Genomic DNA, 26171 nt, shown 5'->3' with positions numbered 1-26171 from the left:
GGCCAAATTAAAAATACTAAATAAATATTTTTTTAATAGATTTTATCACAGCCGGTCTGGATGTTATTTACTGACGGCTGCATTCGCTTTCGCTGGTGTCGCTGGAACACGGTTTGTCCCTCTGTACGCGCCGTCAGCAGCTGATATGCAGGTCAAAGGTCAGTCCAGTGCTGCAAACAAGATGGACGTCAACCAGGCAAAACAAGAGCATCTGCTCGCATTAAAAGGTACTGCGAGTGTTTACCTTTCTTACCAGAGTACCGAGAGAGCAACTGAATGTCCGAACAGTGTTGCGGCTTTACATTCATTCAGAAATATAGCTGGAATGCCCGCTCTAGCTCTGAAGTTCTCTTCCCTGCTAGCTGCTGATGCTAATCATATCTGCTCAGTAAACCTACTGCAGCTCATTAAGTTTGAGACATAGTACATGCTTATTGTTATTTTTTATTTTTGGAGTTCGTTTCTTTAGTATCAGTCAGTTAATGTGCGTCTAGGAGTTTTCTATGGAGTTGTCCTGTAGTAAACAGATGACAGGTGATGTTTTGCATCAGACAGACAGATCTCTCTTAGTATTGAAGGAGTTGATAGAAAAGCACTTAGAAGTGATGCTTTTATGTTTTGTTTTAAGATTAATTTGCTTAATATCTTGTGTATAAAATGAAAGAAGAACAAGAAATGATTTTATTTTCAATAAATCATTTCATATTTGTTATCTTGGTATATTTAGTAGAAATATTAAAAATAAATATTTAAAGAAACTGAATAAATTTTGATTTATTACAGAGAGCATAGATGGGTGGATTACACAGATAATACTCAATAGTCAGTACTGCAGTGAGCAGACAGACCTGCTTAGTGTTAAAAGGAACAGAGCACACTGCAGTATAGCACTATATGGTAGAGTACTTGTAAAAATAAGAAGTTATATTTTTTCTGAAACCATTAAGAATTTTTGCATACTGACCTTGTTTTCTTGATAATTATTTTGATAATCCCTCACTCAGTTAAAGCAAGTTAAGGCTCACACTTGTGTTGTGATCCTCTGCAATAATTCACATCAATGAACGTAACTTTTTTTAAAAATGGAATGTATGTGCTATTTTTCAATAATATTTCTTTTTTGATATTTTGTATTTTGAGGGGACGTCATGGTACTAGACCAGATTCAAATCTAAATTACACACTATTTATTTCTTTATTTAAAAAAATACATACTATATTAAAAATATATTATTTTCAAATCAAAATTATAAAATCTTATAATTATATTAGGGCTGTCAAAAATAACGCGTTAACGGCGTTAATTATTTTGTTGTTGTTAATTACGTCAAATTTTTTAACGCATTTCACGCATGCGCAGAGTGACGAATTATTTGTCAGGAAAATGGTTGGGGAGCTAGAGGCGAGATGGAGCAAGGTGAGCCTATGGACGGATTCAAATATAAAAAGAATGATGATGGTACAGTTAACAAGTACAAGCCTGGGCCACAGCCCCTCTGCAACTGGAGTGGTTATAGCCAAGCTTAGGCCCGGTTCTACTGGGGTAGACGGTGCTATATACTGTACCCTCAAACGAAAGCAAACCAATTGAAGATCTGGCAAACAATCCAGCGTTGTTCATCTCCTGACTAAGTGTAGACGCGATGTAAATAAAAGATTCATTGTGTAGTTTAGAAAGCTTTATTGATTATAACGGAACGTTGTGAGATCTCTAGATTTGTGACGCTTTTAGTGATAATAAAGGGAGCGCGCTTTGCACTTTCCATTCCATAATCCATTAAGAATTTGTATGAAACTTTCGTTTTTCTTATGTTTTGGGAATTAAATCTGCATAGTTATGCTGGGTTCATTCTCGAAAGAGCGGTGACTGACACAGTGACAGAGTGGAGAGTGGAAGATACATAAAGCCGCTTTGCAGGTCATCGAGGCACCAGCTCAATCATTTGCATTTTTTCAGTGGAAGCAATTTCAAATTATCCGTCATTTTTGCTCACAAAGGAAAAAGTAATACACCAAAAAACGTTGCAGTGTTTTTATAAAATAAAGAAAACAAAAATGATGCGCTTTCTGTCGTCTCGTTCTTGAACAGGAGTGCTTACAAAAATAAAGCTAAATGCATGCCTCACAGACATGATAAACATATCTATAGAAAGTTTTAAATTATTACTTAACGAAATAAAACAAATCGAAAACAAAAACTTGTTTAATATGTAATCCTTAACGATAAATTTCTCTCTCAAGGCGCGTCCAAAAATGAGATTGCAGGATCTTTGCGACATTGACTCACATTGAATACACTTTATTAATAAATAATTCAGATATGTCCTTACTCTTTCCCCGACACATTTATTATTTATTTTTGCCGGTATTTTGTGGCAAGTTTCAGCCTACTGCGTGCGATTGAACGCGGATCTCTTCCAGTTGCGCCATCCGAGCCGTTGTCGAAAGTAAAAGCGAAAGTCTCGTGTTGTTTCCACCAGCACGACATAATTGATGGATGTCTAAAATATAAAAAATAAGGAGTAGCCTAAAACAGGCCCGATGCGGGCCCTGGCATAATATGAAAATGTGAAAATTATGTATCTGTGTCCTGTTATTTATATTTTGGTATGCATTTCAGAAAAAAAATAGTGATTAATCATGATTAATCCACTGAAAAGTCTGATTAATCTGATTAAAAATTTTAATCATTTGACAGCCCTAAATTATATATAATACTAAACCCTGAATGGCTGTAAACACTAGATGCCAGTAAAGTATAGTATATAATATACACCCATATGTCCCATTCATTTACTGTCATTTCTGTCCATGAAGATCACAATTGTGACACTTTTTAAGACCATTTAGCCTTTTCTAATGATGATTTCACGATAATCACGATTTTTCCCTGTTTATGTTTATATAGCAAGTGCTACATAAGTCACCAGAATGGTTTCGTACCATTCTGATGATGTAAAATAAATAAATAAACAATAAGTGCAACTATAAGTGCAACTGTAGCATTGTAGTACTGAATTTGATTTTCTGCTGATTTTAGTAAAATATTATGTCCGAACAGGATGATTTTTAATTACTGTATTACATTTAGATTCATATTTAACAGGTTAAATGTATTTAGTTGTCGTGGAAATAATTACAGAGTGCAAACAGTCTTAGGGCTGCTGCCTCAGTAAAATAATATTAGATTTTCATAATTTTGTGGCTTATAACTGATGGCTCACAGGGATATATATTCAGGAAATCAGGAAGACATTTAACTATATAGTAACTTCATACTTAAGATAACACTTTATTGCATAGTTGGTCTTAGAATCAACTACATTAACCGAGCAGTTAAAATTACACAAAAAGCAAACTATATAGTATACTTGTGTATATATACAGTTGAAGTCAAATGTTAGCAGAAAAAAATTAATTTTTTTTTTTTGTGATAGTTGTTTATGAGTCCCTTGTTTGTCCTGAACAGTTCAACTGCTTGCTGTTCTTCAGAAAAATCCTTTAGGTCCCACAAATTCCTTGGTTTTCCAGCATTTTTGTGTATTTGAACCCTTTCCAGCAATGACTGTATGATTTTGAGATGCATCTTTTCACACTGAGGACAACTGAGAGACTCATATGCAACTATTACAGAAGGTTCAAACACTCACTGATGCTTCAGAAGGAAAAACAATGCATTAAGAGTCGGGGGGTGAAAACATTTGAACAGAATGAAGATGTGTACATTTTCCTTATTTTACCTAAATATCTTTTTTTGTTTGTTTTCTTTAATACTGCCCTCCAGAAGCTACAGAAGATACTTACATGTTTCCCAGAAGAAAAAATAAGAGAAATTTTAATTTACCCTGAACTTCAAATTTAAAACGTTTTCACCTCCTGCTCTTAATGCAGTTTTTCCTTCTGAAGCATCAGTGAGCGTTTGAAGCTTCTGTAATAGTTGCATATGAGTCCCTCAGTTGTCCTCACTGTGAAAAGATGGATCTCAAAAAAAATCATACAGTCATTGTTGGAAAGGGTTCAAATACTCAAAAATGCTGAAAAACCAAAAAATTTGTGAGACCTGAAGGATTTTTTTGAAGAACAGCAGGCAGTTTAACTGTTCAGGACAAACAAGGGACTCATGAACAACAATCACTAAACAAAAAACACAGCTGTGGATCATTCAGGTAACAACACAGTGTTAAGAATCAAGTGTATGTAAACTTATGAACAGGGTCATTTTTATAAATTTAACTATTATTTTCTCTTGTGGACTATATGTAAACACATTTTATGTGAAATATCTTATTCAGGTCAGTACTAAATAAAAAATAACATGCTTTTTGTATGACCCCTTATATTTTGGTAAAATAATTAGCCTTTTGCAGATTCTGATATTCTGACTTCAAATATATGTATTGTAACAATTTCACATTAACGGTTAATTATGTTTCTCTCTCCAGTAATGCGGCTGACCAAACCTACGCTTTTTACAAACATGCCGGTGACGTGTGAGGACAGAGATCTTCCAGGTACAATCCAGTGAAGCATTAACCGTGTTTTTATTACTATTTAAGAAACATTTGAAGAAAACACACATTTTGTGAAATCAGATACTGAATCAGTGGTAAAGAAATCAATTTCATAATTCGTTAATTAAATTATTAATAAAAGCAGAGGTACCCAAACTGTTTACTATGAAGAGCTAAAATGAAACATTCGATTCTAAAATGGAAATTGATTGAGCAGCTGAAATGAAATGTTTTATTTTATTCAACTGTTTTAGAAAAAAAAAAACATGACAGATTCTTTTCATTACGAAGCAAAAATGCAACAAAAATATGTAGTTCAAATGAAAAAAAACAAACTCTTAAGTCAGTCTCAGATTTTTTTTCATTCTTTTATTTTCTTTGCATTTTTATGTGCCCCCTATGTCTGGGTTCAGTAATTTCACTTTAAAGGGATAGTTCACCCGAAAATGAAAATTTGATGTGTATCTGCTTACCCCCAGGGCATCCAAGATGTAGGTGACTTTGTTTCTTCAGCAGAACACAAACGAAGATTTTTAACGAAACTATCTGTGAACTATCCCTTTAATGGCAATGAAATGATTACTTGTCAGTTATTGAATGCCTTATTTGCAGAAATTTCCAGTGTTATTTTCATAGGAGCCTAATAAAAATGCTTATTTTAAAAAAGGTTTTTGCATCTACATGGCATGTTATTTATTTTATTTTTGTTTCTTGTTTCCACCCATCTTGTGAAGTAGAATAGAGGGCCAAATCATAGATCATCACTGGCCATTTTTGCCTGCTGCCTTGGTTTGGGCATCTCTTGTGTAAAGTATTATATTGCAGTGTTTGTTGTTGTAATGCAACACATCAGCTAGTATTGAGCTTCCCTGAAAGCTATTAGCAGCAGCTCTATAATCCCTGCTATAATGCCGCCTCCTAGTATGGCCGTGTGATAGATCAGCAGTTTGCAATGTTTGTTTTCAGTTGCAGGTAGCGAAGGCTCTGAAAGGCGATCTTCAGAACCACATGTCACTATGACAGTTCTGAGTAGCACTTCTATATATATAAAAGGGGTTGAAATATGTTCCCCTATAAATCAGCATGAATGAGATTGTAACACGAAGTGAATGGAGTGCATCAAACACCACCTCGTGTTATGCTTTTAATCTGTATAAACTGTTAGCAGAAACAGCTTGCAAACAGTTTGTTTGGTTATTACTCACATGAGGTTATATTTGTCATATAGGACATGTTATACATCTGGAGATTTATACATGTTGGCAACTCACAGCCTGTGACCTCCATTGACCTACATGTAAAAGATGGCTGCCTATGCATGAATAAGTCACAGATAAAACAATCTATTGATTTAGATGTCTACTGCGGTCTACATCTAAGCGCCGACTGTCACTCAAAGTTTTACAGCTCAGCATATCACATGTCTACAGGTGATTTGTTTATACGACTCATGAAAGATGATCCATCGACCGTAAAGGGGGCAGAAACACTAATCCTTGGGGAAATGCTCACCCTGCCACAGAATTTTGGGTAATGTTTGTTTAATAAAATCCTATTATATGCATGTTGATAACTGAAAAGTTTCTAATTTATTTTGGGATTTGTTTATGAGTTCATGGCACTTTCCACAAATATGGTACACTTTAGGATCACATTTAGTATCGTATTTAGTATTGCATTTAGTACAGACTTTTTAAATGATTTACATGCAAAATGGCAAAAAAAGCCTCTAAAATTCTATTTTTTTATAATTACCATTATTAGATATGTTTAACTATGTAATCTAATTTAAAACGCATCAAATGTCTGTATTCCTCATTCCAAATCAAAAAAAGTGCAGTTGTCTAGCAAAAAAAAAATTTAAAAACTTGGTGACACTTTAGAAGGGTAATTTTAATTATATAATAGTATATAATAATATTAATTACACTAGTTAATATTAGATAATGCATTAACTAAGAATGAGCAATGCATTTGTTATAGTATTTTTTAATCTTTGTTCAAATTTCCTAAAAATACAACTATTCATTGTTAATTTGGTTCATTTTTTATTTTATTTTCCATTAAATAATAGTAACAAATATTTATATTTTTAAAATTTTAATAATATCTTTTGTTGAAATAAGCATGCTTTAGAAGTCATTTATTATTGCAAATCAAAGTGTATTGCGAAGTGTTACCAAAATAACACAAATCAAGTTGTAACACTTTACTTAAAGGTCCACTGAAGTGCCTTGAAACACGCAGCGTTATTCTATGTGGTGACGTACTTTTAACTGAAACAAAAACATATCGCCCAGCCCCGCCCACTAATTTTGAATAGCCAATAGCGTTCCATTAATATCTGCTGGGCCAGAGCCGTTGAGCTCGGTAAAGCCGCATTTGTAAGCTTATGACAGCCACAGGCTAATAAATTACCACACAGATTCAATATGAAACTTGCTAAAACAAAGTAGTGATCATAATCATACTGAGGCCGTGTAATTTAATACATGCCGTCCGTACATATGAGCGCATATGATCTGCTCCGTGTATTGCGTCTCTGTGTAGGGGACGGGACATTACGGACTCTAGAGAGCATTTGATTGGACAGAACGTTTGATGAGAAACTGAAGTGCACGGTGATATCATCCAAATCCTTGATTCATATTGGCGGAAGTGACGAGACTGTAAGTTTTGAATGCCCATATCTTGTAAACGCGAATTTTGTCTTTGTTTTGAAGCACACTAGCTTATAGATAACCTTAAGGCTAATATATTCATACTAAAAGCCAAAAAACTTTAATTTTGATTTCAGGGGGACTTTAAGGCCTCATATGTATAGTGCATTATAAATTAGCTTTAATGCATTAATTATGCCTTGTAAATTACTTATACAACTAATTATTGTTAATTCAGTTCATTTTTGATTTTAAGTCCATGAAAAAATATTAACTTTTTTATTTTATTTTAATAATATCTCTTGTTGAAATGAACATGCTTTAGAAGTAATTTATTAATGTTAACAAATCAAACCGTATTGCAAAGTGTTACCAAAAATAACACACATCAAGTGGTAACACTTTGCCTTTATGCGAAGTGCATTATAAAATTAGCTTTAATGCATTAGTAATGCACCTAATAATGTCTTATGAATAACAGTAACCACAGTATAACACTTACCAATGCATTGTTACACTATGCATTTTAAATTTGCTTATAATTATTTATGACAAGATATAATGTATTACAACGCACATTATGAATAATTATAATGCATAAAAGCTTTGTGAAAGTGATACTCAAGTGAAAAAACAAATCAAAATAAATCAGCTCGTATAGTATTTCCTCTGACCTCCCGAGGTTAATGATCCTCGTTTTCTGCTGGTTAAGCACCCCAGGTCTTATTCTGTGTCCTGTTTGTGGAAAGTGTCACATGCCTCTTTGAATCTCCAAGTACTCCAGCGATTCGATATATGCATTCTCGTCGTTTCCTATACAGAAATATTTTCCTTGGCGAGACCTTCTCCAGTTACATCAGCGTGCACAACGACAGCAGTCAAGTGGTCAAAGATATTCTCGTAAAGGTAACGGCTCGTGGGAAGTAATAAAGCATATTCTGCAGTTGTGGCAGCTGTTTTGTCTCACTGCTATCCCATGATTCTCTCCTCTCCCAGGCGGACCTGCAGACGAGCTCCCAGAGGCTGAATTTATCAGCTTCAAACTCCGCCGTTTCAGAGCTCAAGCCAGAGTGCTGCATTGACGATGTTATCCATCATGAGGTCAAGGAGATCGGGACACACATGTACGTAACTTTTGATGCTTGGTAATGCAACTAAAAGTGTTCAAAAATAACATTTTATAATTTAAAAGATTACTTGACTCTAGAAGTAAAATTTCCTGATAATTTACTCACCCCATGTCATCCAAGATGTTCATGTCTTTCTTTCTTCAGTCAAAATTAAGGTTTTTGATGAGTATAATCCAGGATTGTTCTCCATATGGTGGACTTCAATGGTGGACAATGGGTTGAAGGTCCAAATTGCAGTTTCAGTGCAGCTTCAAAGGGCTCTACATGATCCCAGACTAGGATTAAGGGTCTCGTCTAGCGAAATGATAGGCCATTTTCTATTAATTAATTGCAATCCAACGCTCTCCATTGATTTTGTGTTGCGGGAAGCTGACTCCTTGTCATTTCTTACTTAAAACAAAAATCAGAACAATGTCTAAAAGCTGCTACGTGACAAGGTGTACAGTAAACAAGCTAAAAAAACACAAAACTACGTTTTTATAAGATGTCGACCCAAAAAACGAGTGTTTAAGGACACAAATAGTTGTAGATGTAAGTATATTTCAGGTTGGGCCATTCAGTTGGACCATTTCTCCAACAAAAGGAAGGTGATGAAAAGGAGCACTGACACAGACCAATAAAATTTAGTTTCTAAATATATCTCCTCCTATCAGGGTGGTGAAATAATCCTTTGACATGGTTAAAAATAATGAATGTCTACTGTACTGCTGTTAAATTTCCCTCCTACTTTTGTATCAAACACTCGTTTTTTTAGGTCGACTGCTTATAAAAATGTAATTCTGTGTTTTTTAGCTTGCTTATTGTACACCTTGTCACATAGCAGCTGTTAGACATAGTTCTATTTTATGTTATAAGTCAGAAATGACAAGGAGGCAGCTTCCCGCAATACAAAGTCAATGGGAAGCGTTGGTTTGCATGTCACTCTGTCTCTATAGCAGTTTCAGTGCAGCTTCAAAGGGCTCTACACAATCCCAGTTGAGGAATAAGCATCTTATCTAGCATCGTTTTCTAATATATTATTTTTTTTAATTATATACTTTTTAGCCACAAATGCTAGCTCGACCTCACACATTACGTATAGTGACGTTGGAAAGGTCACACATGACGTAGGTGGAAGTACTTGACTCAGTGTTTACAAAGCATATGTGCAAAGAAAGTCAAACGGCATTTTCAAAAAAGGTAAAATAACGATAAATGGAGAAAATAGTTTTTTCGCCCTTCCTTACCTTTTTGAACTGGAGTACACAGACGAAGACCTAACCACACATGACTTTTCCAACGCTCCAAAAAGTATATAATTAAAAAGTTTTTTTTTTTAGAAAATGACTGATCGTTTCACTAGATAAGAGCCTTATTCTTTGGCTGGGATCGTGTAGAGCCCTTTGAAGCTGCATTGAAACTGCATTTTGGATCTTTAACGTATTGACCCCCATTGAAGTCCACCATATGGAGAAAAATCCTGTAATATTTTCCTCAAAAACCTTAATTTCATCTTGACTGAAGAAAGAAAGACATGAACTTCTTGGATTATATGGGGGTGAGTAAATTATTCCGAAACTGAAATAAAATTGTTAGCATTAATAGAGTAGAGTGGTATGACAGTAAACTAATAAAAATGACACTTAATAAGCATGTAGTAAAATTGCTAAAATTTAAATCAAAATTAAAATCAAAATGGAAAATCTAAAATTAGACATCAACATTTTATGTGACATTGCTGAAATGAAATTCATTGCAAATGCTGTTACACTACCAGTCAAAAGTTTTTGAACAGTAAGATTTTTAATGTTTTTTAAGAAGTCTCTTCTGCTCACCAAGCCTGCATTTGTTTGATCCAAAGTACAGCAAATTACAGTACAATTTTAAAGTGTTTTTAATATTTAAAATAAGTGTTTTCTATTTGAATATATTTAAAAATGTAATTTATTCCTGTGATTTTTTTTAAACTGAATTTTAGCATCATTACTCCAGTCACGTGATCCTTCAGAAATCCTTCTAATATTCTGATTTGCTGCTCAAAAAAACAAAATTTTTATTATTATTATTATGTTAAAAAAAAAAGATTTTTTGTAGGTTTCTTTGATGAATAGAAAGTTCAAATATCTCTGTCTTCAAGTTTGATCAATTTAAAGCATCCTTGCTAAATAAAAGTATTAATTTCTATAAATTAGACTCCAATCTTTGATGTGTATAATGTTACAAAAGCTTTTTTTTATTTCAGATAAATGCTGATCTTTGGATCTTTCTATTCATCAAAGAATCCTAAAAAATACTCAACTGTTTTAAATATTGATAATAATAATAATAATAATAATGTTTCTTGAGCAGTAAATCAGCATATTAGAATGATTTCTGAAGGATCATGTGACACTGAAGACTGGAGTAATGATGTTGAAAATTCAGCTTTGATCACAGAAATAAATTACATTTTAAAATATATTCAGATATAAAGCAGTTATTTTAAATGGTAAAAATATTTCACAATATTACTGTTTTTGCTGCATTTTGGATCAAATAAATGCAAGCTTGGTGAGCAGAAGAGACTTCTTTAAAAAAAAACATTAAAGATCTTACTGTTCAAAAACTTTTGACTGGTAGTGTACATGCTCCAACAATTATGTTGCTACCAAAAAAAAAAATACATTTGTGTGCAAAATGCTGTTGTCCTCACCATATTTGTTTACCATCTGATTCCAGCTTGGTCTGTGCCGTCAGTTACACCACTCAGACTGGAGAAAAGCTTTACTTCAGAAAGTTCTTTAAGTTTCAGGTGAGCTCAGTCTTTCTGCTGGGATTGGACGCCAGCCTCATGCATCACTTGTAAACAGTTTCACACAGAGCCGAGACTTTTTAATTAACACTAAAGCTTAACATTTGAACTCCAGCATGAGATCTTGTGCTGCTCGGTACATCAGTAGATAGTCAGAAGAGTATTGTATTGAAGAACTGAAGCTACGTCATTGAAAGCAGTCTTGAGTTGTGTGATAAATTGCATTTGACATGGATTCTGTTGAGGTGGAATCAAACTGCAGCTCCAACTTCAGTTTTAACTCTCTTTTGAACCAGGTTCTCAAGCCTCTAGATGTAAAAACCAAATTCTACAATGCTGAGGTAAGTTTGCATAGACTTTTTTGCGGTATTATGTGCTTTTGTAGCATTTAGAGAATTATGCATAAGCAAATTAAACGCATCTATAGTTCTGTTTTCATGGTCATACTGTTTAACCTTTCTTTCTGCACTGCCTCGCTGCTTAAATATGTAATAATTTAGAGTGAGGCTATGCTTTTTAAGAACCCGTTTTGTACATTTTCATTTGTTTCATTCGATATCTCGTTTGTAGTGTGTGTTTCATTCATAATTAGTTGTTTTGTTCACATTTACGCTGCCTCAAGAAGAAAACTGACATTGTCATTTTCTGGTGCATGTAACCTTCACTTCTCTAATGTTTATTTTTGTGTTTTATTCCTCCATTAGAGTGACCTCAGTTCAGTGGTAATTGTTTTCCCTTCTCATTGCAACTTTTTTTTTTTTTCAGCATAACCTGTTTCTTTCCTCTTTCTGAGTCTTCGAAACAAGCAAGAGGAAAACAAGAGAAACGTATTTCGATATTCAGTGGATTTATTAATGAGCACAACAGTGCTGATGTGAAAATATAAATCTAAGTTCAAAAATCCAAACCTATCCCATTAGTGTTTTATACACTGCCAGTCAAAAGTTTTTAAACAGGAAGATATTTAATGTTTTAATAGAAGTATCTTTTGCTCACCAAGCCTGCATTTATTTTATTCAAAGTACAGCAAAAACAGTTACATTTTGAAATGTTTTTACTATTTAAGATAACTGCTTTCTATTTTAATATATTTTAAAATGTAACTTATTCCTGTGATTTCAAAACTGAATTTTCAGTCTTCAGTGTCACATGATCCATCAGAAATCCTTGTAATATTCTGATTTGCTGCTCAAAAAACATTTATTATTATTATTGTGTTGAAAACCGCAGAGTAGAATTTGTTCAGGTTTCTTTTATAATTAGAAAGTTCAGAAGAATGGCATTTATCTGAAATAAAAATCTTTTGTAACATTATAAATGTCTTTATTATCATGTTTGATCAATTTAAAGCATCCTTGCTAAATAAAAGTATTAATTTCTATAATTAAAAAAAGAAAAACTAATGTTTTAACTGATGTTTAAACTAAAAAAAAAAATGATTTTTTTTTTAGTTTAAAGCTTTTTATTTCAAATAAATGCCAGTTTTTGGATCTTTATGTTCATCAAAAAATCTTGAAAAATGTACTCAACTGTTTTAAATATTAATAATAATTATTATTATTATTTTTAAACCAGCAAATAAGAATATTAGAATGATTTCTGAAGAATCATGTGACGCTAAAGACTGAAGTAATGATGCTGAAAATTCAGCTTTGAAATCACAGGAATAAATTACATTTTAAAATGCATTCAAATAGAAAGCAGTTATTTTAAATAATAAAAATATTTCACAATTTTACTGCTTTTGCCGTATTTTTGAATCAAGGAAATGCAGGCTTGGAGAGCAGAAAAGACTTCTTTAAAAAACATTACAAATCTTACTGTTCAAAAACTTTTGACTGGTTTATAAGTTATTTAGCTGTTTATAAGTTGTCGTCTTTTATTGACTAAGTAATGATGACTGAGAAGTGAAATAAGAAATATTTTTCTTCTGTTTTCCTTGACTTGTTTCCTCTCAGTGCTTTTGCTTTACCGCTCACTCATCTGACCATTACTGAACTAAATCAATTAAACATTGAGTCTGACTCTGGGGAAAAAAAGTCTGGGAGAAACCAATGCTTGTTTTGAATTGAGATTTTTTTTATGCCATTTGCTGTTTTCAGCAGATTTAAATCAATGCCAGAAACATTTTACATATCACACTATTGTAAAGTACAATATTTAGTATGCGTTGTAATGGTGTGAAGAATTTAAAGACTGCTGTGACATGTTTTAGTCTAATTTAAAATGCATTCTTTTGAAACCGTTGGGGTTTTTATGGTTATTAATCAGGCTTGGCATGGTGTCTTTGCTTCATGCTGTAACAATAACAATACTTCTGTCAAAAGGTGCTGTTGATCTACAGGCATGAACTAACCTCTACTTGTAATACCAACTCGAAATAAAACTAATCTACCGGCCGGAGATCAACTGGCCAAACAGCTGCTTTATTTGGCTCTTTGCAAAAATGCAACAAATTTCACTTGGACTTGTCTGAAGAGCTTGATTTGATGGGCTACATTCACAGACCTTCACATAATATTGATTAAAATCTAGCAGCACTCAAGTCACGTAGATTGTGATATTATGAACACACACATTTAGATGATTGTTAATGGTAAATGTAATTCATTCAAATGCATTAAGTCTTTATGTGGAGCCCTTCAAATAAAGTATCTCTCCGGGATATTGTGTATAAATATAAATGCGCATACAGTACAGTACTGCATGAGATTTTACCAGGGATAAATAAATGACGGGATGTCAGCAGCCAGGCTGATTTGATGCTTTTGACCTTTGACCCTACAGACGGATGAGGTTTTTCTCGAGGCACAGATCCAGAACATCACTACATCCCCGATGTTTATGGAGAAAGTCTCTCTGGAACCTTCTATGATGTACAACGTCACTGAACTCAACAGTGTGTCTTCTGACAATGAAGGGTAAGAAATAAATATTACAACATATCTTCTTTTAAATGTTCATCAAAGAATCCTGAAACATTGATGACAATCAGAAATGTTTCTTGAGCAGCAAATCAGCATCTTAGAATGATTTCTGTAGAGTCATGTGAAACTAAGATTGGAGTAATGATGCAAAAAATTCAGGTTTGATCACAGGAATAAATTACATTCGAATAGAAAATAGTTATTTGAAATAGCAATAATATTTCTCAATATTACTGTTTTTACAGTTTTTTTAATTAAATAAATGCAGCCTTGGTGAGCATATAAGTGATTTGACATTTTACTGACTTTTAAAACTAGAACTAAACTTTTAAGAAGAGTAGTTAAGATAAATAATGGAATGTATTGGGTAAAATGAATGACATTAAATCTGTGACATCAATCAAATTTATAGTAATTCATTATTGTAATTTCCATTACGGGTTAAGCTTTTTCCTTTCATAGAAAAATGCTATAAAATGCTTGATGTTAAGAGCAGACTCTTAGTAATGTGTTTACTTGGACATTTAAATGCATTAAGCCATGTCAGTCGTTTACCTTGTAGCGGTTTTCTATGGGAGGAAAAAAACGCTCATACCTGCTTCGTGCATGTTCATTATAGGCTGTGCTTTATTAATAATGTGTTTAATGAATTTGGTCCTTCATGTTATGCGTTTTTCACGTTAGACATTTTAGAATGTCCCATAAGAAATTAGTTGTGTCTGTTAAATAACAGCACTGTCTGTAATTACGCCACTGTAAGTGCATTACTGTAAATGAGTTTGTGTTTGCTTGTCTGCTTATTGTTCAACGTAGAAGTCTAAGCTATTTTCTATGAATGTGAGAGACGTCTGATTCATTAGCCACTATAAGGAAAAAAATATTTGCTGCTGATTTTTGCCCACTGACAAAGAAATAATCAGTCGATAATTTTAATGGTAGGTTTATTTGAACATTGAGAGACAGAATAACAACCAAAAAAACGCATTTCAAAAAAGTTACAAATTGATTTGCATTTTAATGAGTGAAATAAGTATTTGATCCCCTATCAATCAGGAAGGTTTCTGTCTTACAGGTGTCTTTTATACAGGTAACAAGCTGAGATTAGGAGCACTCTCTTAAAGGGAGTGCTCCTAATCTCAGCTTGTTACCTGTATAAAAGACACCTGTCCACAGAAGCAATCAATCAGATTCCCAACTCTCCACTATGGCCAAGACCAAAGAGCTGTCCAAGGATGTCAGGGACAAGATTGTAGACCTACACAAGACTGGAATGGGCTACAAGAACTTCGGCAACAGCTTGGTGAGAAGGTGACAACTGTTCGACAGTGCGATTATTCACAAATGGAAGAAACACAAAATAGCTGTCAGTCTCCCTCTGTCTGGGGCTCCATGCAAGATCTCACCTCGTGGTGTTTCAATGATCATGAGAACAGTGAGGAATCAGCCCAGAACTACACGGGAGGATCTTGTCAATGATTTCAAGGCAGCTGGAACCATAGTCACCAAGAAAACAATTGGTAACACACTACTCTGTGAAGGACTGAAATCCTGTAGCACCTGCCCACTGCTCAAGAAAGCACATGTACAGGCCCGTCTGAAGTTTGCCAATGAACATCTGAATGATTCAGAGGAGAACTGGGTGAAAGTGTTGTGGTCAGATGAGACCAAAATCGAACTCTTTGGCATCAACTCAACTCGCTGTATTTGGAGGAGGAGGAATGCTGCCTATGACCCCCAAAACACCATCCCCACCATCAAACATGGAGGTAGAAACATGCTATGGGGGTGTTTTTCTGCTAGGGGGACAGGACAACTACACTGCATCAAAGGGACGATGAACGGGGCCATGTACTGTCAAATCTTTGTTGAGAACCTCCTTCCCTCAGTCAGGGCATTGAAAACGGGTCTTGGATGGTTATTCCAGCATGACAATGACCCAAAACACATGGGCAAGACAACCAAGGAGTGGCTCAAGAATCAGCACATTGAGGTCCTGTAGTGGCCAAGCCAGTCTCCAGACCTTAATCCCATAGAAAATCTGTGGGAGCTGAAGGTTCGAATTGCCAAATGTCAGCTTCGAAACCTTAATGACTTGGAGAGGATCTGTAAAGAGGAGTGGGACAAAACCCTCCTGAGATGTGTGCAAACCTGGTGGCCAACTATAAGAAACGTCTGATATCTGTGATTGCCAACAAGGGTTTTGCCACCAATTACTAAGCCATGTTTTGCGAAGGGGTCAAATACTTCTTTCACTCGTTAAAATGCAAATCAATTTATCACTTTTTTGAAATGTGTTTTTCTGGATTTTTTGGTTATTCTGTCTCTCACTGTTCAAATAAACCTTCCATTAAGATTATAGACTGATTATTTTTTGTCAGTGGGTAAATGTATGTCACATTTTTTTTCCTCACTGTATCTAGAAGAGTAACGAAGTGCAGTAAATGCAAAAACTATTTGGACTGCAAACCACAGTTTTTGGTTATGAAAATGAAGTAAAATGTAATAAATACCAGTTTGTACAACAATGGGAAATGTGATGGCACCGTTAAATGTCTCGCTTGTTGGTGTTGTACTTGGTGTACTTATGTGTAATTTCCTCTTCTATTTCTAGTGAGTCAACGTTTGGGAAGATGTCGTATCTGCAGCCGATGGACACGAGGCAGTATTTGTACTGTTTGAAGCCCAAGCCAGAGTTTGCGGAGAAGGCCGGAGTCATCAAAGGAGTGACGGTGATTGGAAAACTAGACATTGTGTGGAAAACCAACCTTGGGGAGAGAGGACGTCTACAGACCAGCCAACTCCAGAGAATGGTACACTGGCTTTAGCGTGGATTAAAAAAAACGTTATTATATGATGAATTAGAGGAATTGCTTCATCAGTCCTTTCCACAAAAATCAGCCAGAATGTATTCAGTGGATTATGCAGAACCCATATCATTCCAGTGTTGGAGAAAATAACTTTTAAAAGTAATCCATTACTATATTGCATTACTCCGTGAAAAAGTAACTTGCGTTACTTGGTTAATTTTCATGAAAAAAAAAATGCATTACATTCTTTTTGTCTCATTTGTTTTGTTTTTAATTACAAAAACCCAAAAGATATATTTTAGGCGGTCCGTGTACCTACGTATAATTGGGTTTCTCGTTTTTGTTTTCAAAACAAACAAACGAATAAATGATTGGTTTATGCAATATTTACATTTACAATTACATTTACAATGTCTAAAAAACTTAAATTTTTTGATTTGGTTTCGTTGACTTTTTAATATCTGCGTTTGAACGACTTGTAATGAAAATAAAATGGAAAATATGAACGAAATTCGTTTTTGTGTTCCCGAGAAAATGTAAATATTGCATAAACCAATCATTTATTCGTTTGTTTGTTTTGAAAACAAAAACGAGAAAACCAATTATACGTAGGTACACGGACCTTGGGCAAATGTTAAGGCCCTTTCACACCAAAAGTGAAATAAATAAGCCTCAGGCTAAAGTGTCTCTGTACCTCACTTCCCATCTGAGTTTTCAGTGAATAAATGGGAAAGCAAAGTAACTTGTGTTACTTGTTTGTGACCACAAAACCATATATATATATATATTTGTAGCAGTAGCCAAAAATACATACCCTGGAAATCCAGAGGTCTCAGGAGAGCTCAATTTGAATTGTCTCTGCAAGACACTCTGGCATTGAGCAATAATGCACGTTACTGCAGTTCTGGGAACCAATCAAATCGGTGTATCTGATGTAGGCAGGCCAGAGGCGAGCTAAGCTGATGACGACAGCGCTGCGACATCCGGAATCATTTAGTAAACATTGAAAGATGTCTACAGATGAACACCAGTTGTTTGAAACGGCTTTGGCCGCTACAATGAGTTAGACTTGGCTTTTCATATAAACGAGGAACAGAAAACCGCACTCGAATCGTTCCTTTGCAAGAAGGACGTTTTTGCTGTTTTGCCGACTGGATACGGCAAGAGTTTCAGATCAGTTAGCTCCGCTGGTAGCTAAGCGTAGGGGGCTCACACATTTTGTGATTGTGATTGGTCGTGGCGTTATCCAATTGCGTGCAGTGAGAGTTTCAAATGCACGCTTGGTGCCGCCCCTCGAGTTAGGCCCTTTTCATTGCTCGATGCCAGACCCTTAATCTTAATAGATTAGGGTCTGGATTTTTTTCAGGCTAAAAAATACATTGTATGGGTCAAAATTATCGATTTTTCTTTTATACCAAAAATCATTAGGATATTAAGTAAAGATTATGTTCCATGAAGATATTTTGTGAATTTCCTACCGTAAATATATCAAAACTTCATTTATGAATAGTAATTTGCATTGCTAAGCACTTTATTTAAACAAATTTAAGGGTGATTTTCTCAATATTTTTGCACCCTTAGATTCCAGATTTTCGATTGTATCTCAGCCAAATACACTAACTAATACAGATCTTCTCTGCTAGGCTCCTGGTTATGGTGATGTCAGGCTTTCTCTCGAGTTGATCCCAGACACGGTCAATCTAGAGGAGCCCTTCGACATCACCTGTAAAATCACAAACTGCAGGTAAGAGTATCACTTTGAGTCTGTCTGTGTGTTAGCTCTGTAATCTGAGTGTTAACCGCTGGTTTGTTTGTTGTCAGTGAGAGGACTATGGACCTGGTGCTGGAGATGTGTAACACTCGCTCCATTCACTGGTGTGGGGTGTCAGGCAGACCGCTGGGTAAACTCAGCCCCAGCGCTTCCCTTTCCATTCCTCTCAAACTATTGTCCTCCGTCCAGGGTTTACAGGTAGGAGAAACTCACACATGATCAAAGGGCTTTTTTTCATACATATACAGCAGAGGCAAAATATGAAAGTTAAAGGGATAGTTCACCCAAATGAATTATGGATTTCTGTCATTAATTACTCCCCCTCGTGTCGTTCCAAACTCGTAAGACCTTGGTTCATCTTCGGAACACAAATTAAGATATTTTAGTACAATGTACTGTAACTGACACGTTCAAGATCCAGAAAGGTAGTAAGGACATCAATAAAATTGTCCATGTGACACCAGTGGTTCAACAGTAATGTTATGAATTTAACTATTTCTTTCTATTTCATCTCAGTCTTTTATGTGCATTCATGAGAGCACCACAACACATGACTGATGTCTCATGGACTGTTGTAACAATGTCTTTACTGCCTTTCTTGGTCTTGAACGTGTCAGTTGCTTTGCTGTCTATGCAGGATCAGAAAGCTCTCAGATTTCATCAAAAATATTTTCAGAACAGCATAAGGGTGAGTAATTAGTGACAGAATTTTCATTTTTAAGTGAACTATCCCTTTAAGACATTCTTTTCCAATCCACAGGATGTTGAAATTAAATCTGAATCGGAGTGATAATAAGATTGACTGAATTATAATTCCTAAATATTTAACACACTCACATTAACAGTTATTTCATTAGCAGTGTTGGGGAGGTTACTTTGGAAATGTAATAGATTACAGATTACAAATTACCCTATTTAAAATGTAATAAGTAGTGTACCTTTTCAATTACTTTAGAAAAGTAAAGTAACTGATTACATCTGATTACTTTTTGATTACTTTTAAGTTTCTAATGGATATTTTCAACTAAATCATTTTCAAGCATTTATACCAAGCAGGTGTGACCTTACAGTAGTTCACTGTTAGAATTTCAAAATCTTTCATCACTTGAATTAAGATTATATTAATTTATTTTAAAGTACAGCCATCACAAAACCAGACCTTATAACAAAAAAATTGTTTACTGTTGTTACAAAATCTAAATTTTGCATAGCTATGACAGGACACACTGGCAAGTAACAATGCCTTGAAAAACATAAATCTTAAAAAAGATTTCTTAAAATATCGAAATTATCTATTTAAAATAATAGAACATTATTTTTAGTTATATTTAAGAGAAAACACAATTCTAGATTATAATAATGAGGAAAAAAATCGTTTTTTTCTTCTTACTGATATAATTAAAAAAAAAGTGAAAATCTGCATACCATTATTTTTTTTTACCACTATGTGTGAAGGGAAATCATTATACCATACAGGGCTAATAATTATTTCTCACTAACAGAAGAAAGAATAGATTGTAGAATAGATACTGCCAAATCCAAACAGACTCCATCATTGTAGCTGTGTCATAAAATCCATGCTATTGTTTTTTTTTTTTTTAAATAAAGTTACATTTCATCTAAAACACTGCTTAGATTCAGTGACCAACTGGGGTGCTTCACTAGATGATAGCTCGATTTTGCAAGACAAAATGGGACAAACTAATTGAGAGATTTGTCCACTAGGTGGCACGTTAGGTCAACATCGATCATTATAGAGAAAAGTTTCAAGCCCTTGAGAAAAATAGATCTATATTATTCAAAAATAAACTAAACTGCAGCGGATTTTCATCCTTCAAATCATTAGTCACCTTTCAGCTGAAAATCACGCAGTAGTGTAAACACTGATTTTACAAATGACACTCAAAATTAAAATGGGTTAATGTGATAAAATCGCAAGTTAGATCTGACATTACCAATCTTATTCAAGGAGAAAAAATGTGATATTTTTTGTGAAAGGGTTCATAAATACAAGTGTGTCTGGTAAAGGCAGCTAGCAGGCTAGCTAATTTGTTATGAATGTTTTTAATATTGGTCTCGAATACACAAAGGGAACGATGAACGCGCTGACAAAGAGGATTAACCTAATTGGCAGACGTGGTGCACCGCAAATTCAAACCAATCAAAAGCATCAGAATAGCACTGCTTTAATAAATGGCCTTAGCAGAAGGCATCGTGCATATCAAAAACAGGCAAAGCAACAGATTAATATTATTCAACATATCCCAGATGTTTAAAGAAAATTTTTAGAAGTAACCCCATTTGTAATCTTTAACATTTTCATAAGTAACTGTAATTTAATTACACATTTTTCTAAGTAACTGTAACGAATTACTGTTACATTTATTTTGTAATTAAATTACGTAACGCCGTTACATGTAACTAGTTACTCCCCAACACTGTTCATTAGTCTAACACAAGTTACGCGACGTGTTGCGTTATATAATAACTACAGTTTTTCTAAAATGACAATACTGCCATTAAATAGATTTACATTTTTCATAAAGCACCACAAAATGTCAGTCGCATTGTTTTTAGGCTAGTTTATGAAAACAAATATTGACAGAAAATTTGTGGATAAAGTTGCTCTTAATAAATAGCTAATTTATTAAATATAATGCAAAATATTTAAATTAAGTACACATTTCTGTAATTGACATTTCAAGGATTGATTATATCATCTGACGTTTCAGGAAAAAAGGTTTTATGTTAATAACATGTTTGAGTATTCATATTGAAAAATGTAGTATATTTTAAAAATGACACAGCAAGTTCTTTTTAAGAATTTAATTGAGTTCCATTTAATTCTATACTAAATGTATTTCAAATGTTAGGTTCTATATGTAAATGATTCTGTATCCTGTTAGCTGCTTGAGTTCGAATTAATACAGGAATTTATTTAATATATAGGGAAGTCAAAAGTTTACACGCACCTTGCAGAAATAAGAGGGATCATGCAAAATGCATGCTTTTATTTAGTACTGACTAGAATAAGATATTTCACATAAAAGATGTTTACATATAGTCCACAAGAAAAAAATAATACACTTGATTCTTAATACTGTGTTAAAACTAAATGATCCACAGCTGTGTTTGTTTAGTGATAGTTGTTCATGAGTCCCTTGTTTGTCCTGAACAGTTCAACTGCCTGCTGTTCTTCAGAAAAGTCATTCAGATCTCACAAATTCTTTGGTTTTCCAGCATTTTTGTGTATTTGAACCCTTTCCAACAATGACTGTATGCTTTTGAGATCCATCTTTTCACACTGAGGACAACTGAGGGACTCATATGCAACTATTACAGAAGGTCCAAACACTCACTGATGCTCCAGAAGGAATTGGATGCATTAAGAGCTGAAATAAATTCTGCTGCATTTTTTTTTTCTCGTTTCTGTTTTTTAGAGCATATCAGGACTGAGGCTAACAGACACCTTCCTGAAGAGGACGTATGAATATGATGACATCGCACAGGTCTGTGTGGTGTGTCCTTACACCAGTCCAGAGAGCTGAAACCCCGCTGGCATTTTGCACTGTCTGTGTCAATGGACCAACTCCCCATCTGTTCGGCATCTATTAATATAACACCTTTTGCTCTTTACCTTTAAGGTTGTTGTTTTAAAATGTCATTTTTAAAGCTTAATCATGATTTTAACTCTCTGTCCATGTAAATAAAACATAAATTAAAATGTTAAAACCATTACAAAGGCTTCCTTTACAAAATTGGGTTGTGCAAAGAGTTCAGAGACACATTTCTGGATAATAACAATCAAGGGGTTCAAGCGCTTTAAGGCATCTAAGCAAATATAGGAAAAGACATTACATATTGTTAAACAAGCCTGTAAGCACCTAAATCAGTGTATTTTTGGCAAATACATATAGTTTGCTATAGAAAGAAGATGTTTATTTATAACAGTTTATGACTGTTATTGCACCAGCTGTGGTCCGACCTCTTTAAAACTTAGCATGCTTGTTTAGAATCACCTGTTACATGTGCTCACCAGGTTTTGTGAAGTTGAGTTTTTGTTAGGCTTTATAGGATTTTGGGTAAATTTAGACAGGCCCCTTTTCTAAACGACCCCATTATAGTTTCCCAAAGGGTAAATGTAAAACTTTGGGGGATAATTATTGACCAGAGAACTGACCATATGCACGGATTACTTCCTTGTTTTAGACAAGCCAGCAAAGTCATTTCCGGTCGACTGTACTGTGCCGTAATAGGAGTGTACTTTGCTCATTTCTCTACATAATCCATTCACAATCGAAGAAAAGTGTTGTTTTTCTAACCAAACATCCATTTATACGGTTTCAAAAATGTCAAACGCAAGTTTAAAAAAATATGCGAGTAAATCGGCTAAATATGCACCAGTCATTGCTATGATTGACAGTAATAACTGGACTAAACATCTGACAAGCTGACGACAAAAAAAAAGAGCTGTGCATTAAATGATTCAGACTAAATTCAGAGCAACAAAACTACAGCAGTAACAAGTTTGTTGTATAATATAGACTATGTAATAGCTTTTACAGTTCAAGATAAAGCTTAAAAGATGTAGTTATTAAATTATATAAAATATTTCAAATTCAAATCGATTCATATTGAGTGCATTATTCATATACCATTAATATTTAACTTATTTAATTTGTAGTGAACTATATAGAAGTATTTTAATAATTCACCCTTATAGGCTGTTTGTGTCTGAGCTTATTTATTTATTTTAATGACTTTCTGCACTTGCTATACTATATACTAAAGTGCTGTAAAAGTACTACGATTTATTATACTAGTCATATTATAATAAATCGGAAAGCAAGACGTCTTGAAAAAACTAGGGAGTTGAAATGGCATCTGCAGCCAATGATTGATCCTCTGCTGCCATCTTCTGGTTATATGGGGAATATCATGTAATTTTCATCTTAATAAGATTGTTTTCCATGAAAAGACATTTTTTCCATGTCGTCTTTATGAATGAAAAGTGAATCTTTAAAGTGAATTTTATTGCACAGCTGTAGAGTTGAAAAATAATTAAAGCTTTAAAATATTTACAGGATTTTATAAGTGTGTTCAGTACTATGAAGGCAAGTTACTGATTATCAAGAATGCCATTAAAATGTCCTTGAAAAGTTGTATCGCTAGCTAACGTTAGCCTAAACGCATTATGAAAGTGTTCAGCAGTCAACATTTAAATGTACAACTATGCAGGTCTCCTGGGATTATCAGGCTTGACATTTAAATGATATTTTGTTAAATAATATGAAACTGAATGTTCATGCCGCTATTATTATTTACGATGTTGCAATTATTATTTTTCTCAGTTTCTGATAAGAACGAGGCAGTAGAGGAGTCTCAAGAGTGTCCACCTATATTTAGCACATATAAAATGAGCTTCAGCGGAACTTGCGCTGGTGCAGTGGAACTTTTTTATATTAAAAACAAACAAGCAAGCCCTGCCCAGATTTAAAAAGTAACACAAAAGTAACGTAACGCATTACTTTCCATAAAAAAGTAACTAAGTAACATAATTAGTTAGCTTTTTAGGGAGTAACTCAATATTGTAATGCATTACTCAATATTAATGCATCGTAAATGCATTACATTATTAACTTTCCCTAACGCTGGTTTTTAGGTTGGGAGAAATATCTCATTCCGTTTAGGAGTTGTAAGCATTTTACTAAAAGAAGCTCTACCCCTTTCAAACATTTTGGCGTCCCTTTGCGACGGGGAACAGAATCTTTCTGCACTGGTTTAGTTCCGATCAGAACCATAGAGAAAGAGAGTTGCGACACGCTTTGATCTCGCCGCCGCTGTGCGGTCACGTGGTTCATGGAGCTCTCAATAGTTCCAAACAGCTCCGCGCTGTCAATGTGTTTGAATGGGTTTAAGTAGGATAGACAGCCGTTTTACTATATTTGCAGCAATTTCGAGTAATTATTGACACATAATGTACATTGATAGTGTATTGATAACTTCTCTGAATACGGTTTACAATCGCATTTTATTCTGGCGAGTGATAAAGAGACATAATTAATATGTTCTCATACACTTTGGCAGTCAAATGTGACCAAACACCTTAAGTTTAACTTTTATTCAATTAAATAATTGTAATATATAGTTCAGTTCTATTTAGTTAATATTTCGAGGAGTTTTTTTTGTACTAAATAATATGTGCAATAATGATCCTGACCATTTAAAAGATAACATTTTCTAATATAGTATTTATATTACAGTTAGTGTAATATTTAAGGTTAAATACATTTGAATGTGTATTTGGACATGATCAAACACTCTTTTTTTAATATGTTTCGATTTAACGATTTAATGTTAAATAAAAAAAAAGTAATTTACTCGTGTTATTTTATGATATTCAAATATACAACATAAGTGAATATTATAAAAGGCAAGCAAATATGGCATTTAACATAATAGAAAAGATCAGTGTTTAAAAAACACAAGGCAACCAATTGCATTCAGCATACATTTTTATCGTATTTCTTGAACGCAGTCTTTACTGAAACTCATTCAACCTCCTACAGTGAGGAAGATTGCAGAAAGACTAAAAAGGTAAAAATATGACAACTAGGGCTGTCGCGATAACCGCAATATCGCAATACCGCGCTATTGACGTGCATAACCGCAGAGGAATGCAACAACCGCAGCAACCGCGATATTTGCCTGTTTTCTTTTTTCCTAAGGATTTGCCCTTCTCACTTAATGCCTGTGTGCTGAATATTAAATTAGTAATAAGTTAGTAATGATAACATAATGTGTTTATTATGAGGCTCAGTAGATATGCACTTAACAAGCCTAAACAGACAGCGAATGAGAGAGAGATCGACTGAGCTTGTGCGATTACCTGCGTCTGTCTTTCAGATCGAGTCGGGTATGTATGTGAAACTAGCTTGTCATGTCCATGGAAAGTGAAATCTCTGTCTTAACATCGATGCTCTGCTGGTCAGCTGAGCCTTTAAAAGTGGCGATTAAAGTTGAAATGATTTTAACATCGTGTTTCATTACGTCTCTCTTTGAATAAATAAGCGTTTTTGAACGTATAGTTGAATGAACGGATTAAAGACTTACTCAAAGATAGTCTCTTGCCTCCATCTTGTGGCGTATCAATGAAACTGCACTGACTGACAGCTCGCCTAAAACACGCAGGTAAAATACTGACAGAAAGTCTCTCATCCAGTCAGACTCGAGGGTACGCGCTAACTGTTATATATACGAAGATTTCAGATGCAAAGCCTCTAAGTATGTCTGACATTTTTTCTTCAAAATTTGCATTTCTTTCTGGCTAGGTTTCTATGTAAGTACTGTTTACTTCACTTCATATATCAACGCGATTTGGTTTCGGTTTATTGATTTCTGAATATGACCTTACATTGTAACAGCCTACACACAATTATATGGCGGTAATACCGCATACCGCGCTCCTGAGCCACTCAAAATTACCGCAAGGGAAATTTCTTAACCGCGACAGCCCTAATGACAACTAGTATCTGGTTATGGTCGCTATTACGGTGTTTCTCACGTGATCTAACTGCATTTACAGTATAACTGTT

The 26171-nt window shown here is 34.3% G+C and overlaps 1 protein-coding gene across 2 annotated transcripts; it reads left to right on the top strand.

Annotated features, from left to right (window-relative positions):
• The first annotated feature begins 159 nt into the window (after positions 1–159).
• trappc13 (trafficking protein particle complex subunit 13) lies at positions 160–22311 on the top strand. 2 transcript variants are annotated; one of them, XM_073829825.1, is made up of 13 exons: positions 160–227; positions 4443–4511; positions 5942–6041; positions 7993–8077; positions 8168–8295; positions 10999–11071; positions 11368–11412; positions 11776–11793; positions 13859–13992; positions 16610–16808; positions 18449–18549; positions 18627–18774; positions 22017–22311. In XM_073829825.1, exons 1-13 carry the CDS (start codon positions 182–184, stop codon positions 22122–22124), a joined length of 1254 nt encoding a protein of 417 aa, XP_073685926.1. In that variant the 5' UTR covers positions 160–181; the 3' UTR covers positions 22125–22311. The 2 variants fall into 2 exon arrangements, with proteins under 2 accessions (XP_073685926.1, XP_073685927.1); XM_073829826.1 differs by lacking the exon at positions 11776–11793.
• Positions 22312–26171: the final 3860 nt, after the last annotated feature.

This window comes from Garra rufa, chromosome 23 (assembly GCF_049309525.1).
Source record: "Garra rufa chromosome 23, GarRuf1.0, whole genome shotgun sequence".
In the NCBI taxonomy this organism is placed as follows: Eukaryota; Metazoa; Chordata; class Actinopteri; order Cypriniformes; family Cyprinidae; genus Garra; species Garra rufa.
Note: the sequence above shows the minus strand (reverse complement) of the source record. Positions and strands in the feature narration are given on the sequence as shown.

Coding starts and splice junctions, on each gene's coding strand:
- trappc13 (XM_073829825.1), top strand. CDS start 182: ATGGACGTCAACCAGGCAAAACAAGAGCATCTGCTCGCATTAAAAG. Junction 228..4,442: donor GCATCTGCTCGCATTAAAAG/GTACTGCGAGTG, acceptor TTCTCTCTCCAG/TAATGCGGCTGACCAAACCT. Junction 4,512..5,941: donor TGAGGACAGAGATCTTCCAG/GTACAATCCAGT, acceptor ACATGTCTACAG/GTGATTTGTTTATACGACTC.